Source organism: Danio rerio, chromosome 19, assembly GCF_052040795.2.
Source record: "Danio rerio strain M-AB ecotype USA chromosome 19, GRCz13ab, whole genome shotgun sequence".
Classification (NCBI taxonomy): domain Eukaryota; kingdom Metazoa; phylum Chordata; class Actinopteri; order Cypriniformes; family Danionidae; genus Danio; species Danio rerio.
The window spans coordinates 22843356-22863025 of NC_141039.2; the positions used below are offsets into that span (position 1 = coordinate 22843356).

A 19670-nucleotide genomic window follows, 5' to 3' on the forward strand; every position below is an offset into this window, starting at 1 on the left:
GCAATGACTCGTACTATTGTTGTTTTGTAAAATATTTGTACTTTTAAGAAGACATGGGCTTTGTACTACATACATGGGAACGAGGGGATAAAGCTATTTTAAGGTCTTTGTACCTCTGCTTTTAAAATCAATGCATATTTTATAGAATGATTTAGAGCAACTAATGTGAAAATGTCTACTTTTGTGTTAGACTGTTTTAGTAGAGGGTAATGTTGCACAAACTGCACAATTCTTTTTTGTTTTTGCACTTTTTTTGATATAGATGTTGTTAAATCCAAGAAAAAAAGTCAATCCTTCACTTGTTGTGTTAGAACACCTGTTAATGTATATTGTTTATCAGTTATGTGTATGCCATTTATTTTGGCTGACCAATTAAGGTGTTATTAAAGGGGCAGTTCACCCAAAAATGAATATTCTGTCATCATTTACTTTCCCTCCACTTGTTCCTTTTCTGAGTTGCTTTCGAATTCTGAAGGTATCCTGAAAAAAACATTGCTTCCTTCCCTAAATTATGGGAGTCAAGGAAATTTATAAAAGTTAAAGACATTTTCATTTTTGGGTGAACTCTCCTTTAAGCTTAAATTGCATTTGTCTGTATTAAAATCAACAGACTGGAGGTCCTGGGTCTGTGCTGAAATTGCTGGTCTTGTCTAGCAATATCACGATGTAGCATATGCATTTTTTTTTTCAATACTAAAGCCAAGTAAAAAGAAAAAAGTTTATTTACTCACCCTACATAACTGTGCTTGTGTCTCTCCATGGTCCTACAAGAGAATAAAATCATTTCAAATCCGCACTCTGCTTGTTTATTTAACAGCTGTCATTTATATATGAATCTTGATCAGACTTTGAGAATTTATACAGTTCAGATTTTGGATTTTTTTCCTGTTATTTACAGAAAAAATGCTAAATAATCTCAAAATTGAAAGCATATTTTAAACCTAAAATGGTGAGGGGGAAAAGGTCAGAACTCCAACTTTGTGTGTGTGTGTGTGTGTATATATACATCATATCCATGATGTGAATTTTATGTTCTACCACATTCCAAAGGTGCTCTTCTGGATTGAGATCTGGTGACTTTGAAGGCCATTTGAGTACGGTGAACTCATTGTCATGTTGAAGAAACCAGTCAGACTCTGAGATGTTGGGCACTTTATGACATGGTGTGTTTTTCTATTTGAAGTATCCATCAGAAGATGAGAACACTGTGGTCATAAAGGGATGGACATGGTCAGCAACAATACTCAGGTGGGCTGTGGCGTTAACACAATGATCAATTGGTACCAATGGGCCCAATGTGTACCAAGAAAATATCCCCCACACCATTACACCATCACCACCAGCCTAAACCATTGATACAAGGCAGGATGGATCCATGATTTCATGTTGTTGACGCCAAATTCTGACCCTACCATTCGAATGTCGCAGCAGAAATCAAGGCTAATTGAGGCAATGTTTTTTCAATCTACTATTGTCCAATTTTGATGAGCCTTTGCGAATTGTAGCCTCTTTTTACTGTTCTTAGCTGATAGTAGTGGGACCCGGTGTAGACTTGTTGTGCATTCAGAGATGCTCTTCTGCGTACTTTGGTTGTAACAAGTGGTTATTTGAGTTACTGTTGCCTTTCTATAAGGTCAAACCAGTCTGGCCATTCTCATCTGACCTCTGACGTTTGCGCCACCAAAACTGCCGTTCACTGGATATTTTTCGCTTCTTCAAACCATTCTCTATAAACCCTAGAAATGGTTGTGCATGGAGATTCCAGTAGATCAACAGTTTCTGAACTATTCAGACCAGCTGGTCTGACACTAACAACCATGCCACGTTTAAAGTCACTTAAATCACCTATTAAATTACCTAAATATTCCCCATTCTGATGCTCGGTTTGAACTGCAGCAGATCGTCTTGACCATGTCTACATGGCCAAATGCCTTGAGTTGCTGACTAGAAATGGCTGGTGAGGATGTGTATGTATATGTGTGTGTATATATATATATATATATATATATATATATATATATATATATATATATATATATATATATATATATATATATATATATAGTCATGGAAGTTGTTTGAGTATTGTGAACTGTGTCATGTTCAAGATTCCAGTTCGATCAGAACTTTGTGACATGGCACATTATCCTGCTATATTTGATTATATATATATACAAGAGTTGGACAATGAAACTGAAATGCCTGGTTGAGAATGTTTCCTGACTCCTTCAAAACAACCCAAAGTGACTCAATAATATTTAAATCTGGTGACTGTGCAGTCCATGGGAGATGTTCAACTTCACTTTCATCTTATTCAAACCACTCTGTATTGCTGTGTGCAATGGTGCATTGTCATCCTGATACACGGCACATAGTCTTTCAGAATTGTTTGGAAGTCCTTGGCAGTGACGCGCCCATCTAGCACAAGTATTGGGAAAAGGGAATACCACAATATTGCAACCTAAAGTATGACCGATCCACCACATGCTTCACTCTGGGCATGCAACAGTCTGGGTTGTTCGCTTCTTTGGGGCTTCTCCACACTATACCTCTCCCGGATCATCAGACAACAATACATGTTTCATATTGTCCACAGCTAAAGATTTCTGCTGCTGGCACCATTAAACCCTGTGTTTGGCATTAGCACGAGTGACCAAATGTTTGTCTATAGCTGTCCGGTAATCTATATTGACCCTGTGGAGTTCCTAACGAACAGTTTTGTTGAAAACACTGAAAAAAAAAAAAGTGGTGCACATTTAATTGTTCTTGGTGGTTTGCTGACATTACCTCGGATACAGTGGCTCTTGATAAATCACTTGCTGTCTTGGTCACAAATGCACCAGTGAGATGCGCACCAACAGTTTGTCTTGTTTTGAACTCCATGCCACTCATGATGTTGTGTGCATTGCAATATTTTAAGCAGAACTCCGCTAATACTCTGCTAGCTAAACATTCACACTTTTACTGGTGGAATGTGCAAGCAATCATAAGCACGTCATCCTCTCCAAATTAGTTTAGAAATAAACTCCACTTAGTTAATCCAATTCTCCTATACTGCATGTCTTTAGACTATGAGGAAAACCTGAGCCCCAAATAAGCACTAATGAATATTAAATACGAAAGATTTCCCACAATTCAAGAATTAAATAATTTATTGCATGGCTAAAAGGTCAGATCATTACACTTGACGTAAAGATGATGTACAGTCTATATTAAAATATATACCAAGTGATGCCCTAAACTTCAAATTATAGTAACGTTAAGATGTACATTCCCAAATATATCCACATCTAAAATCACATTTACTTGACATATTACATTAAAAATCGATTCACAGAACTGACCAGCTAGCCAGTGTAATGTAGAGGTAAATATTTGTCTAGTATTAAATACAAAAAACTGAAAAAGCGTACAGTAAGAATAGAAGACATGCGGCTAAGACTTGAAGGGATAGTTCACGCAAAAATGAAATCCCCGTCATCATTTATTCACCCTTCAAAACCTCTTTAGGTCAGCTGAACACAAGAGAAGGTGTTTAGAAGAATGCTGATTGATTGTACTCATGACTTCCATAGCATTTTTGTCCTACTATGGCAGTCAATGTGTACTTCAAAATATATTCTTTCGTGTTCAACATAACTCATTAATGTTTAAAACCCATAAGAGAGTAAACAGTGATGTCATTTGAATTTTTGGGTGAACTGTTCCTTTAATGCAGAGTTTTGAAAAAAGGAAATACAACTTGTTTACAGAGTTGCGTTTAAAAGAAACCTTAGGAAAGTTCATTTTATAAGCATACGTGCAAGAAATATCAATTCACACATGCCGGTCTCTCATCAAGACTTTTCCAACTCAACCATCACTTCAAATAGAACTTTCTCTGTGTCTTTTAAACTCTGTCTGAAGAGCTGAGCGTGTTGCCATGAAGTGCTGCCATCTCCTCCAGTGAGCTCGGCCTCCACAATCAGCTCTGTGCCTCCGGACACATTTGAAAATGAGTGCAGTTCACCATCTGCCAAAACAAGCCCAGCACTAATATTACAAATCAGGCTTAATTAGCAGTAATCATGTTACATTTAACAGAAATGAGCTCTTGAGTTTAGTGACTCAACGCCTACAGTGAGTCTCATACCTCCAGGGAATTCTGTGGTGGTCTCGGTGGTACTTAAACTCCAACGCACAGTGCCTGAATGGAAGGTCTGACTGAAGGCTCGGACTGATGCTGATTTCATCTTCATTCCTGCTGGAGCGCAGTTGAACTTCCAGCTCATCCTCCCAAAGGAAGCGCCCTCTGTTCGTGCCAGATACACCTACAGTACCAGAGAAACAACACAGTGAGTATGCATGAACCTGCATGTCTAATTCAAAGTCAATGTGTTGAAGAGGACTAATATGACATAAAAGATAGAAAACATAACCTTAATAATGACTGCTGTGAGGAACTGATTAATATTATTGGACACTTTTCAAAATAAAATTGTTCGTTACTGGCATCGATGGTTTCAAAGAACCTTTCCATTGCACACTGCTGGGGAAGTTTTCATCCACTCTGGGGTGATTCTGAGTCGTAATTTGGCCATAACTTGTTCTGTGTTTCAGCTAGCAGAATAATTTTTGGTGACAAATCTTATTTTTACAAATATTTTAAGAAAATGCTTTGTAATGCTTTAAGAAAAAAAAACCTCAATAATAGACTCTTGGCAAATTTGCTACCCTTTTGTTATGTTAGGGATGAAACCACTGGGTTTAAAAATGCATCAGATTAATATTTATTCATCATTTTTTGTTGCATAAATCTGTTAATCAACCTCAGTCCTGGTCAAATCTACTAAATGTTTTTAAAAATTGCAAGATTTTAACTCTTTATTTGCCAAATTCATAAATGGTGTCTCTGATTTAGTGAAAAAACACACAAAATTACTTATTTTCAATATAAAAAATAGTCATGGAAAAAATATTTTTTCCTCCCTAATTTACTGTTGGTGGCTGCTAAAAAAAACATCAATACATCAAAGGCAATGTTGTTATTAATCTTTCACATGTGCAAGACTGTGATAAAAGGTAAAAAAATCTAGTCCACGGCTACAATTTCATTGTCCATCAGTCTTAGTACATGATGTAACTACAGGAGAAGAGTCAAGCTTTAAATAGGAAAAACTATCTAAACTATGATGCTAATGTCTGATGCTAACAGTCTAATCTGATTCAATGATATATGCTAAGTTAAGCTAAAAAGTGCTCACACTAGACCCAGAGATAAAAATAAAATATAAATATCATATAAAATATAAATATAAAAGATAAAATATTAAAACCAACTATTTAACTGTATGGGATTTGTAAAATAAAATGTAAAAAAAAAAAAAAATGTTAAATTAATATTTTAAGGTGGAGTGTTAAAATAAAAAATAAAAAATAAAACTGGCATATTAATAAATAATCAAATTTGTATGTAAATAAAAGTTGAAAAAAAAAAACATACCATCTGCCAGTCATGCTCTTCTTTCCTGAACATGTTTTCTGTCCTCCAGGCCCCTTTCTGCCATCCTTGAATAGTCTCTTGGCCATTGCTCACTCTGTAGTAACAGTCTTTGGTCACATTGTAACAAATGTGGAAGCGTTTGCTTTCCTTCTCAGATTCTGAGGGTGTGAAGACATTTTCCTGTGTGTCCTGGGAAGAAACAAACATTAGTAACGTCAATCAAATTTATGCATCTACTCTAATGTCTTTTATGACAGATCTTAAATCAAGCAAAATCGATTACGGTCAAGCATCTCACCTCTTTAGCATTGCTTGCACCAGTTTCTCCTCGAGCTGCTCTCCAAGCCAGGGATCCTGACATGCGGCCACCCAGTTCTCCAGGTTGAGGACTTTTAGGAGAAATAAACTCCACCAGCTCCACCAGCAGCCTTTGCAACAGCTGCTGCTTTCTCTCTGCTCCTAGAAACTGCTGCCTCTTTAGGAAAGAAGTGGCAATGAGAGGTGAATTGTTTGTCTAGATTAACTATGAAGGGATCTTTAGTTTGATATAGTGATGTCACTGTAATGGCAATGTAAAAAAACATATCAGTATTCATTTTCATATAACTACTTTTGATGTCACAGCATTAATTACAACGATTATGCATGTCTTAAAGGGTTAGTTCACCCAAAATGAAAAATAAACTGTTATTAATTGATCACTTTCATGTAGTACCAATCCCCCGAAACTTTCATTCATTTATTTAATTTTAGATGAAATCCAAGAGCTCTCTCTGTAGATAGTAGTCCAGAAAGTCCAGAGATAAAAAGTCCAGAGAACCAAAAAACACTGCCAAAACATGCCACGTGACTTTAGTGATACAACTGTAATCATACAAAGCTCCAAGAACATTTTTTGTAGGCCAAAAAAAAAAAAAAGTATGTATTATACAATGTATTGTACTGTGTGCAGTAAATCACACCCCATTGCCATTAAGTCAGCAGTGCAAGATGCAAACATCATATATCATTTTAAAATTAAACAGTTTAAATTTGTATTTTTATTGGTATAGGCCTTCAACATCTGACAAAGGGACCATCGATAAATGGGACCTTTGGGTAAATTTACATTCTTGGGCAATGTTGATTAATGTACACTGTCCTTTGTTGTGGAAAAAAATTAATAAATGTAAGAAAATTATTACCTGTAGTAAATGCATTGCCTGACCTGATAGGAAGGTGTTTTACCATTTTTTGAAAGACAAAAATGTTCTTGGAGCTTTGTATGATTACAGTGGAACCACTGAAGTCACGTGTAATGTTTTTGCTTCCTTTTCTGGACTTTAAACATCTCAGGACAATTGCTGTCAGAGCTCCAGGATTTTATCTAAAATATCTTAATTCATGATCAAAATAAAATGAGATTTATTCATGAGATTTATTCACCAAGTGTGCACAAACACACAAGAAATTCTGGGTTTACTGTTTTCTACCCTTACTGATTTCTTATTTCTTTGCATGTTTGTCACACTTTAATGTTTTAAATCATCAAACAAATTTGAATATTAGGGCGTACTCACACTATGTACTGTTGCCTTGAACCGGGTCAAAGCATGCTTGTACCCCCTCCTATCTCCCCTGGCGGCCCGTACTCACAATACATTCTGGCCTGGGCACGCTTACGTCATCGATGATGCGCTATTCAGTAAGCACTTTCGCACAGCACAGTGGACATTGCTTTAGTTATATTGTTTTAGTCGTTTGATATGCAATTACACGCAGTCAAATATTTTGCCGAACAGGTCAGACACTTTTGACACTCATAAACAATCATAAAGTCCTCATGAATTAGGAGGTTTGCTGAAGGTGCAGCTGTCATGCAGTGAGGAGTTTGCGTCTTTAATAAACGACGACAGTTTGCGTTCATTGAACAGTAAGAATGATTAATTAATCCATATGAAACATTCCCGTAAAAGTTATGTCTCGCTTTCAGATTTGGGCTCAGGCACGTTTTGCACTCACACACAAGCGTGAACCGCACACTTCTTCCAACCGGGCCTGGGCCGGCCAAGTAATCCGTGCCTGAGCCCGATTCAGAGCACTCACACTTCTCAAACAATCTGGGAAACGGGCCTATATATACACACACACATAAAGATATACATATACATGGCTTTTAAGGTGGTTAATGAGGTTTATTGTGTTACTTTGGGATGTTTGGACTGAACAGGAGCAAAGACTACCTGATCAACATTGCATTCCTTGAAAAAAACACTTGCAATCTAGACGCAGTCAGCTCATGCTTGTAATGCGATATAATCCGTAAACTCTGCCCATTAAAGTAACGGCTTGGTCTTTAAACTGTAAAATCGCAACGATATTTAATTATTGATAGTGGGCCACAAATAGCTTTATCGTGTTCATAATACTATTAATCGTGCAGCCCTACCACACAGCAGGGAAAATGCTGGTTCGTGTCCCAGCTGGGTAAGTTGGCATTTCTGTGTAAAGTTTGCATGATCTCCCCATGTTGGTGTGGGTTTTCTCCGGGTGCTCCACATACCCCCCCCACAGTCCAAAGACATGTGGTATAGGTTATATAAATAAACTAAATTGGCCATAGTGTATGAGTGTGTGTGCGAATGTGAGTGTGCATGAGTGTTTCCCAGTACTGGGTTGCAGCTGGAAGGGCACCTGCTGCGTAAAACATGTTGCCAGTTTAATCTGCTGTGGCGACCTCTGAAATAGCTGAAGGAAAATAAATGAATGAATAAAAGTATTTACAATAATTGGCTTTTAGGTTACAGAAACCCGACAATACGGTACTGTATTGCTTAGCCATAAGAAACAGGTAGAATTTAAATGTCCTGAAGATGAACGAAAGTCTTGGGATTAAAATGAGATGAGAGTGAGTAATTAACAATAGTATTTTTATTTTGGGGTGATCATGGCAAAATTTTGGTTCCATGGCAATCAAGGAATGAATACAGTAGAACAGTGATATCGTGTCATTTCTGTATTGCAGATTGTTAAATTTCAGTATCAATAGGTATCAAAATAATGATACTTTTGGCAAAATTACTTTGATGAGGGGATCAGAATGTGAACATACCTCAGCGTTGAGTTTGTTAAGCATATGAAGCAGCCACGTCTCCTGGACTTGTGTGCGTCTGGACAGAACCTCTGGGTGCTTACAGGAGTATCTCCACGTTACATCTGCCACCTGATCCTTGGAGAAGGCCAGGATGTAGGAGAGTTTCTTGCCCCAGCCAACTTCATACAGGAGGGGTTTATCACATGCATTCTCACAAGGGTCACAGTGTATCCAGCGGCGCTGAGACTGAGAGTACACTTCTGTCCACACGTGATCTGAAAACAGGACAATATTTTGAGTTTTTTACACAGCATCATTATGGTACAATAAAAACATCCATATTTGAACTCATTTGATGTTTGTCACATTGAACAAAAACAGAAATTTGATTATTTTGTTGATAAAAAATTAGCCAGTTTTCAGCAGCAACATTTTTCACAGACGTAAAATCACAAATAAAAAAATTAATTGTTAGGGAGTTACTATTTGTTAAGAGAGCTGATCTGAGCATCACTCCTGCCTCTCCTGATACATTATATAGGAGAATATCAGATGTGTATATTATATACATCCAATATGTCTTAAAGTGACAGCAGACAACTATATCTGATACTATATAAAGACTATGGTCCAATCCCATTTCTACCCCTTAGCCCTTCCCCTTACCCCTCGTTTTGCGCATTCACGTGAAGGGGTAGGGGTGTTCCAATTCTCTTTAGCTTAAAGGTGCAAGGTTCGGGGGAGGGGCTAGATTTACTTTCAAAAGTATACTATTCTATACTATGCGACTATGCAGCGCCACTGTTTCGATCCAAGACCAGCGACAATATGATCACAAGGTTTTCATCTTCTGGACCAGGCCGTATCCTGGGCAGCTGCTGTGGTGGTCATGGAGGGGTGGAGAGTATGAGACTGACTCCTGTGACGCTCCAGGACAGACAAGTCTTCGCTGAGGTCCAGCTTTCCAGCCTCCGGTGCCTAGACTGCAGCTCTGCACAAGACATTTGGCCAGAGGAGAAATGGTTATGCCCAACTGAGCCTGGTTTCTCTCGAGGTTTCTTAATTCTTCACTTTCGCCAATTGGTGAAGTTTTCCTCACCGCTGTCACCACTGGCTTGCATGGTTCGGGATCTGTGGAGCTGCGCATAGATTGATTTGCTCTTCAGTGTTTGGAATCTCAATAGTGATTATTAAACCACACTAAACTGAACTGAGCTAGACTGACCTGAACTTGAACATTGAAAACTGAACTACACTATTTCAATTTACTATGAACTTCTATGTGAAGCTGCTTTGACACAATCTACGTTGTAAAAGCGCTATGCAAATAAAGGTGAATTGAATTAAAAATGGAGATTTTCCAGGACCAGGATTCGAAACCAAGAGGTACCAAATTTTTTCAGAATACATCATCTACAACAGCAACATGGCTGCACACGTGAGTCAGAAGATAAATTAGTTTTTTTTTTTTTTTTTTTTTTTTACAACAAGCACATTTTAATTCACTTATTAAGTGTGACAAAGCGGCTTCCGGGTCTAAGCGCTCCATCAAACTTTATGGGGTGACTCGTCAAATGATAATAATAAAGCGCTGTAATACTTTCGAAAATCACAATCATAATATATATATCCATACCTAATATCCGATGGCCAGAAAGTGATTAATTTTTAATAATTTGCTAAAAATTTTGGTATTTGTGATGTAGCAAGCCCAGAGATGTGTGATATGACTAAAAAGCCACAAACGAATATTTTCTCAATTCAAATTAGCAGCGGCTTGGACCTGACAAGCGAATACATTCATAACAGAGTTTGTATTTTACAGTCCTGTTTTTAAAAAAAAAAAAAACAATTAAAAAAACTAAATTTCGCTATTTACCAAATAATAATAATTCCTGTAGTCCCACAACATACTTTAACATCTGTCACTCGATGACACTCGAAAACCCAGTCAGAAAAGTTTAGAAGCTGGGACTTACCTTTTTAATAGTGTCTGGTAGGCTAAAACATTAACTTTGTTTTCTTGTGGCCACGGTGTAATTATTTTGCATTTGTATTTACAAGCTTATTGCCACATTATTTCGTTATGATTATGATTTCCTGAAGATAAATACCAAAAACTAGCTGAAATAACTACAGCAGTCACCATTTGATGACGTGTGCAGGTGTTGTAATGCTGTCACATTTCTAAGAGGTAAATCTGAAACCCTTCCACTGTCTGTTTCAAGGGCCAATGCAATGGGGTAGAGGTAAAAAAAAGAATTGGCATTAGGCCTAAATCTTTATATTTTATTAAAAAAGGAGGTCAAATCCTTCACTTCACTATATATATATATATATATATATATATATATATATATATATATATATATATATATATATATATATATATATATATATAAAGCAACTAAAAAAGCAATAATGCAATAAAAAGTGGTTTTAAAGGGCACCTAGTTTACCCCTTTTTCCAGATTTATTATAAATCTTTTGTGTCTCCAGAATGTGTTTGTACAGTTTCAGCTTAAAACACCCATCAGATTATTGAATATACCTCTCAGAAGTTTGTAATTTTTTGCTTTGAGCAACTTTTTTGTGAACTTTTCTTTGTGAAAGCAGTTTTTGTGAACTGTGCCTTTAATGCTAGTCTTCCTGCCCACCGTTCCCACATGCCTGTCAGTGTGCCTCAATCTTCACCCCCGGCTGCCTCAAATAACAGACAGACATGAAGGAAGCAGACTTTAGTATTTGTTTTTCCTACTAAGGGAGTAAATGGTTACAGGTTTCTAACATTTTTTCAAAATATTGTCTTTTGTGTTCACCAGAAGAAGACAACTCATAAAGGTTTGTAACCTCTTGAAGGTGAGTAAATGATGGGCAAATTTGTGTGAACTATCCCTTTAGTGCTTTTGTGAAGATATGTACCTGTGCTGTCCCAGATATATCTGGCTTCAAGGCCTAAGGCTCTGCAGAGCAGGGTGAAACAGTTGGCCCATTCCCCACAACGTCCTTTCCTGGTCTCTAGAAGCTTCTCTGGGTTATTGTACCTGCGTAATGGAAAAAGTAACGTAAATATGTTACTATGACAGAAATAACAATGTAAAAAAAATAATATATATATATATGCATGTGGCCTACAGGTTAATACCGAAACATTTATTTTTTTTTACTGGTAGATAAATCCTAAATTTGTAACGATCACAGAAAGATTGACTCTCGCGTCATTAAAATCATATGTATAAAGCATTTAGGCTTTCATGTAAAATACAATGATGACAGAAGTTGTGGTAGGTTATTCTGGATGTGGTGAATTTCATTAAAGGTGTTTTCTGTCACTACTTGTTTAGCCTGCATTAATGCATTCAGTGTAAGCTACACAATTAATCATTAAAAGATCGGGATCTTAACAGCCACTCAACATAAATTATAAATGATAGTGATTTGCATATATTTATTAATCGTTCGAATTGCTGCATTGAAATCTGTGCTTGAAAAATGCAAAAATCAAGATAGAGATTTAGTCAGATTTTTGAGTTAGTTATGAAGTTACAAACAGTCAAATAACACAGAAGTACTGGGATAACAGTTTATAGTTTAGATAAAAGCCACTAATGTTTATGGTAAAGAATAAAATTACCGTCATATGCATTTAACAACACTCAAAAAAGAAATTTGTCGGCAGCAATTACATTATTTAACCAATAGGTGGTGATAACCAGCCATCAAAAATATGCCACTGAATAATTCCTCAAAAATGACACATCAAGCAATTTTATGAGTAAATAACTGAATTATATGTAAGTATCAGTTGCACAAATGATAATGTAACATTTCAGCAAAGTAGTGGCAGTTAATTTTTCACAGTACTAAATATTTTATAATTTTTTTTCGCTGAATAATCAGCTGATTATGTCTATGTTTTGTTTTTAATAAACTTACATGTTTTAAGTTCTGTTTGTTAAAACCAGAAGTGTCTTGCAGTACTGTTTTGTAATAAATGAAAAGCAAATTACTTGTTTCCTTCCCTTTTTGCCTGATCCGAAAAATGGTCCAATTTGTGACTAAAAACCATAATGTGATCCAAACTGTGAGATTTGTGATCCATTACACCACTAAATCTAAGCTCTAGGCTAGTTTTTAACCTTACATTTTAATGTTCACGAGAAAGAGCGCTTGTGTATTTAGCTGCATCATGTATATTAACTTTTATGTCATGAGATTAATGTAATCACAGCTCAGTATGAACACTTACATGTATAAATCCTTTAAACTATTCCTACCATAATGATTATTTTAGTTTCAAGTGGTAATTGTAAGGAATTAGATGCAAGCAGAGTATGGCTGTCTGTACAGCACACAGAGCCATCTGCTGTTAAAATTCTGGAGGGTAAAAGACGTAAAAAGATGGTAAAATATGTACCCTTTAATAGAGTAGAGATTAATATGGATATAGTGATTATATCTTGTTTTTGTAATATTTTATGGTGCCTTTTAGAGGATTAACAGTCCATGGTCCCAAAAGCCTTTTGTTTTTTGTATAAAATAAACAAAAACATTTTAAAAACTTTCTGTTCCATATAGGAAAAAAAAGTCATTCAAGCATGTAACAACATGAGGGTGGGTGATTAATCCTGTTATTCCTACGTATCAATTTAACATAAAGAGTAAAAAAAAAAAAATTCCAATGATAACAAATATTCAACTACATTATAAGAGCAATTGTTGCTGAAAATGAAAAAGATGATGTACCTTGGGAATCTAGTGGAGAGTTGGCAAGTATGACAAAAGTGGTTCTCTACACGGCCTGCATCCCAGTGCAGGTCATCACTGGACGGGGAGAGGGATCCGGAAGGCTGGGTTTTACCTCCACACTGTATACATGGCAGATTATCCACCCAGGAAAAGAAGTCACTTTTGAACCACTGCAGCAGGTCAAGAACTAACATGTCTTCTTCACCTAGACTGCATGCTGAGAGTAAAATACAACACACTAACGTGAGTCAGCTTCAGATAATGTGTAGTCTTGACTTAATGGAAATAGAAGTCAGAGATGTCTTTTAATAAAAAAAAATTATTATTATAACATATGAGGCTTTAAAAGCAATTGGGATCTTTTATCTTTGAACAATTCACCTTATTCTTTGCCGACGAGTGGGCGCAGCCATTTGAATTTTTTAGGCTCGAGACTTCTGGTCTTATTCACTTCCATTCATTTTTAGACATTAAAAACTGCTCGTTTCACTGTTTGATGTTGCAAACTGATTTCTTATTACATTATTCTACATGGTCTGTAGTGTCATGCAAACATTTGTTTGTAGAGCAAGTAGTTTGACCGTTTTCTGACGTTTATTATTACTATTAATTTCTCCAATAGGCGGCTGAATCGGAAGTTCTAAAACAATTACGAAAATAGCCACACTTCCACATTTTAGAATAAGGTCAATACAACGTGTATCTTATAAAAATATTTACTGACAAACGACACATGATTTTTTTGTGTGTGTGATTTCGGAGTACATTGTGCTGTGTCTACACTCACTGGTCACTATATTAGGTACACCTGCCCAACTGCTCGTTAACGCAAATTTCTAATCAGCCAATCACATGGCAGCAATTCAATGTATTTAGGCATGTAGACATGGTCAAAAAGATCTGCTGCAGTTCAAACCGAGCATCAGAATGGGAAAGAAAGGTCATTTCAGTGACTTTGAGCATGGCACAACCATGGACTCTTGGATTCAAAGAATAGTGCAAAAAAGAGAAAATATCCAGTGAGCAGTAGTTCTGTGGGCACAAATGCCTTGTTGATGCCAGAGGTCAAAGGAGAATGGCCAGAATGGTTCCAGCTGATAGAAAGGCTACAGTAACTCTCGTTACAACCGAGGTATGGAGAAGATTATCTCTGAATGCACAACAAGTCCAGCATTGAGGCAGATGGGCTACAGAAACATAAGGCCACACCGGGTAACAATCCTGTCAGCTAAGAACTGGAAACTGAGGATACAATTCACACAGGCTCAGCAAACTTAGACAATAGAAGATTGTAAAAACGTTGCCTGGTCTGATGAATTTTGATTTCTGCTGCAACATTTGGATGGTAGGGTCAGAACTTGGCATTAACAACATGAATGCGTGGATCCATTTGCTTTTGCATCGACAGGCTGTTGGTGGTGATGTAATGGTGTAGGGGATATTTTCTTAAAACACTTTAGGCCCATAAGTACAAACGAAGCATTGTGTCAACGCCACAGCCTACATGTGTATTTTTGCTGAGCATGTCCATCCCTTTATGACCAGTGTACACATCTTCTGATGGCTTCTTCCAGCAGAATGTCATAAAGCGCTAACCATCTCAGTCTGGTTTTGAACATGACAATGAGTTCACTGTACTCAAATGGCCTCCACACTCACCAGATCTCAATCCAATAAAGCACCTATTGGATGTGGTGAAACAGGAGATTTGCATCACGAATGTGTAGCCGAAAAAAATACGCAGCAACTGCGTGATGCTATAATGTCAATATGAACCAAAATCTCAGAGGAATATTTGCAGTACCTGGCCTAACTCGATACTAGTATGGTGTACCTAATTAAGTGCTCAGTGAGAGTGTGTGTGTATATATATATATATAAATAGATATGTGTGTGTGTGTGGAAGAGTGTTAAGCTGTTTTTATGCATCCTAGCAGAGCTCATTAATATTCATAACCATTCCAAATAAGGTCAAAACCAAGCTTCACCTATTTTTCCTATTCGATTGGCAATTCCTTTAGTTATAAATGAGCATATTTACGGAGAACCATTTATGGACAACCATTAATGTAGAATTTTTTAACTTAACAAAGGCCCATACCAACTATGTTGATATCAGAGAACAATTTAACACATTTAATCAATGCAATCTATGGCCTTAAAGAATATCGAAAAGTATTTATATAAAATTGCCAAACTAACATAAAAAATAAATAGTTAGATATAAATAGGTAGGCAGGTACTAGTACTGGTCAGACAGATAAACTTACTAACCTGCATCTGCATCATTGGCTTGTTTCAGTCGTTCTTTAGCCCTGGACCTGAGCAGTTCATGAGGTATGCATTCCAGAGCTTTCTGCTGTAATTCAGGATCCTCATACACTAACACATGTTGAAAGTTTGACTGTACTGTTCTTTGGAATGTAGCACTGCTTGACTAACAGCAAAAAACAAAAACATAGAGGTAAAATTAGTGTAGAAAAGCCAAGGAACAAAACAAGTACAGTTATTAATTCCAATTATTAATTTATCATTTTATTTGGTAGTACAAAAACCTCCTAAAGTAGTATCGAATTTATGATATCATCCTGAATAAATAAAAGCGAACAGGATCTTAAATCAAATATTAAACAATGCAAATCTCACAGTGAATGGTATAGAAGCAGGTGCAGGTGTAGGGACGGCAGCAGCAGCAGGGCCTGCAGAAGCAGTGGAGGATAGTGATGGTGGAGGTGCAGGAACTGGAGGAACGCTGGCATTCTGTGGACTGGACGCAGTATTGCTCGCACCAAGTCTCTGGTCTCTCTCAGCAGCGATCGTCTCCCGCACCTGCCTCAGCTTCTCCACAGATGCTGACCTCGGAAACACCAGGTGGGTTTCAGCCTGAGAGGAATGAATAGAAATATCAATTCTGACATAAGATGACGCCTTGATGGCGATATTGAAGACTTTAAAGACACATTGAAGACTTTAATGTTATATGTTCAGAAAAGTATTTTTGCAAATTATAAAAAAGGAGATCATATTAGCAGCCAAAGACCAACATTGTTTACAGTAAAATAAACAGTGCTAATGTTATTTTGAAGTCATACTTGCATGCTATTTCTGACCAAATATTCAAAGTAGCGTAGTAAACAATATAGGGCAGGGCTAAACAATAAAGACTGCTTGATGGCCCGGGGTCAGTGTGCGAGATAATCGGGACAGTAGACAGGATTATTTCTGGCCTGATTGGACCAGTGCTGCTACGTCACTAAAGTTTTATTTGTCTGCGACTATTTGTCAATTGCATCCAAATACATCGAGAAACAGTTTGTGCTTTTAAGCATTTAAACACTACATTCTCTGTGATGTCGTAAAACACCATATTGCTTTTCAGGTTCTCTCATCTGATTGGATGTTGTGAGCATGTTGTTTTTTTCAATAACCGGGTAACAACAGTACAGTGAAAAGGAGTTGACATACAATTATAAGGCTAAAAGAAAACGTCTGTTTCTAATGTCTTGGAAGCAGACATTTATGTGGGTACAACATAGGGCTGGGCGATTTGACAAAAATGCAATCTTGATAATTATTGTCCATATTGAATGATAACAATATATATTTTAAAGCTGTTAATGCTTCCAGATTTAAAATATTATCCCAACAATGACTAAAGCCACAAAAATTAGAGAGTCTATTAAATGGTATGACATATTTTCGGCCGATAAATTTTCGTGGCCAAAAATTTAGTACATCTCTAATATCAACACACTTTAGATTCTCATTGTCGCACAATTATTTTTTGTGGTGTGATTGGCTCTTAGATCAATATAGAGTAAAAAAGTCCAGAGCTTATTACTGTTAATGACATACATTTTATCACCCAGCCCTAGAACAACATGAACAACATAAAATTTATGTGAAGTGATGTTTTGCACACTTAGCCATCAGTTTGGCGAATTTGGCCACCTTTTGTTAAATAATTTTGAATGACAATAAAACACCTGCACATTTTCCATACTGCTCTTTCTGTTTGCAAAACACTTTGAATTTTGCTTATTATACATGTATTTTGAAAATATTTGCATTTTAGATTCGCAGACATTATTTTTGACACATTATTTAAAACATGTGACCAAGAAATAGCAATAAACTTTTTTTTTTGAGAAGACATCACATTAAGCGTTTTCTACCCCACTGAAGTCTATCAGAAGGTTTCTTAATGTGGCTCAATGTTCCTTAACAACAAGTGTAGGGAAACCACATTTCTATCGAATTTTACTTGTGATTCACACTGACTTTGATTTTATAAACAGCTTTTTTAACATTTGGTTTTCCTCGTATGTTGTAAAATTTTGTTAAGCCTTTCCTTCTTATGGACTTCAATGCGGGAGAAAATGCTTAATGTGATATTGTTCACTTTTTCAATAGAATTAGGGCCCGTTCTTTTGACAATAGTTAGTGCTAATCACAAGTAAAGTTTGACAGAAATATGGGTTTTCCTGGTCTGTGTTAAAATACGTTAAGCTGTTTCCTTGAAATGGACCTCTCTAGAGAAAAAGCTTAAAGTGATATTGTTCACTTGATACACTTAAATAAAAGCTTGTTCTTTTAACAGCAGAAAGTGTTTGAGTTTCTTTTTTATAGAAATTTGATTGTCTCAGAATTTTGTTAAGTTATACCACATCAAGCTCTTATGATGAACTTCAATGTGGAAAAAACATTTAATGTCACATTGTTCATCCACCAAATCAGGGCTTTTGCTAGTAGTTGGTGTTAAATACAAGAACAATTTCATAGATTTTTAGTGTGCCCAATTTGTGGAGGTACATTCAGCCATGTTAAGTTTTTGTCTTTTATAATAGACTGAAAACCCATAAAGTAAAAATTTTAACTCACTAAAACTAGAGCTCATTCTTTTGACATCAGAAAATGTTTGTCACAAGTAAAATTTGAGGGAAATGTTATTTTCCCTGTTTGTTATTTAGGTACATTAAGCTATGTTAGCTTTTCTCTTCTCAAAGGGGGAGAAAACACTTAAAGTGATGTTTTTCTACTTTAAATACAAGAAAAGTTTTACAGAAATTTGGGTTTCCCTGGTTGATGTTTAGGTATGTTAAGCCACGTTAAGTTTTTCACCCTAAGCATTTTAGAATATTCCACTTTAGATGTGGAAATGGGGCTCATTCATTTACTGGTAGTTCATGTGAATTACAAGCAAAAAAAATTTTTTATTTGGTTTCCCCCACTTGTTGTTATACTACTTAAACCCACATTAAGCTTTTTCCTTCTAATAGACTTCAATGGGGGGAAAACGCTTAACTGGATGTTTTTCATTTTATCTATGGAATTGGGAATTGTTCTTTTTTACAGTAGTTAGGGTTAATTACAAGTAAAGTTTGACAAAATATGGGTTTCTCTGGTTTATGTTTAGGTACATTAAGCTACGTTAAGCTTTTTTCATGTTAAGTGTTTTAGAAAGTCCACTCAGACATTTAATCACCAACCTCCTCAAATCCCATCTCAAAGAGACATTCAACTGCTCCTTTTACAGGCAGAAGCTTGGTGGAGAATGTTGGGTTTCCAATACGAATTGATCTGTACTTCTCCTCATTTGGGTTCCTGAAAAATACACATACAAGATGAATCAAGTAAGAAATTACACAATAACAATAATAGAACTATTGGTAGGTTAGCGCCAAATTCAATATAAATTGTCTAGGGATAAAGGAAATAGGAAAGTGTTATAGTCTGCATAAGACATAAGAATCTATCATAACCAGCAGTGAAGCAAACAACATTCCACCCGGCAGACTGCAATGTCCTCCAAACAGCTCACTTAACGTTACCTTAGGATGTTGTCCGCGTATGTAATGAGCAATTTAGAGACGTCCAAAAACACTTCCGTGGTATTTTCGCACAAAGCAAGGACTCCTTGAGAGCCAGGCATGATTATACGTTAAACTTACTGTATAAGTTACAGTAAAAACATCCGTGAGACAACACGGAAACGAGTTTCCCCTAAAGTTGCCTATACGTAGCTGTCCGTTCTGTGCCTGGTAGATTTTGTCTAGAAAATCATTTTGATGATTACGTTGAATTTTTTTTTTTCCACAGGATCATACGATTTAAACCTGTTAAGAACACGTTTCGGCAGAAATGAACAGCCTTAATTTTAACATAAATGGACAGGCGGCGGCACCAGAGACAAAAATTATGGCATAATAAAAGTCGTTTAAAAGCCCTTATTAATTCAAACATTCAGTTTATTATAATTTAATGTTGGCATGTGGGCTTAAAAATGTAATATTATATCAAACTTCAAGATAAGGCGTATATTACACAGTATATAATCATTAATTTATTTTCTTTTCGGCTTAGTCC

At 36.3% G+C, this 19670-nt stretch overlaps 1 protein-coding gene across 3 annotated transcripts; it reads right to left on the reverse strand.

The window, feature by feature from the left end:
• Window positions 1-3134: 3134 nt before the first annotated feature.
• ngly1 (N-glycanase 1) lies at window positions 3135-19309 on the reverse strand. Of its 3 annotated transcripts, XR_015515907.2 has the most exons (12): window positions 19136-19309; window positions 18794-18908; window positions 15951-16187; window positions 15579-15741; window positions 13302-13521; window positions 11478-11599; window positions 9655-9694; window positions 8574-9546; window positions 5781-5957; window positions 5483-5671; window positions 4133-4310; window positions 3135-4012 (listed from the first exon to the last, which is right to left on the reverse strand). XR_015515907.2 is itself a non-coding variant. In NM_001020601.1 (11 exon segments), coding segments are annotated over 11 exon segments (1935 nt in total). In that variant the 5' UTR covers window positions 19237-19282; the 3' UTR covers window positions 3697-3836.
• Window positions 19310-19670: the final 361 nt, after the last annotated feature.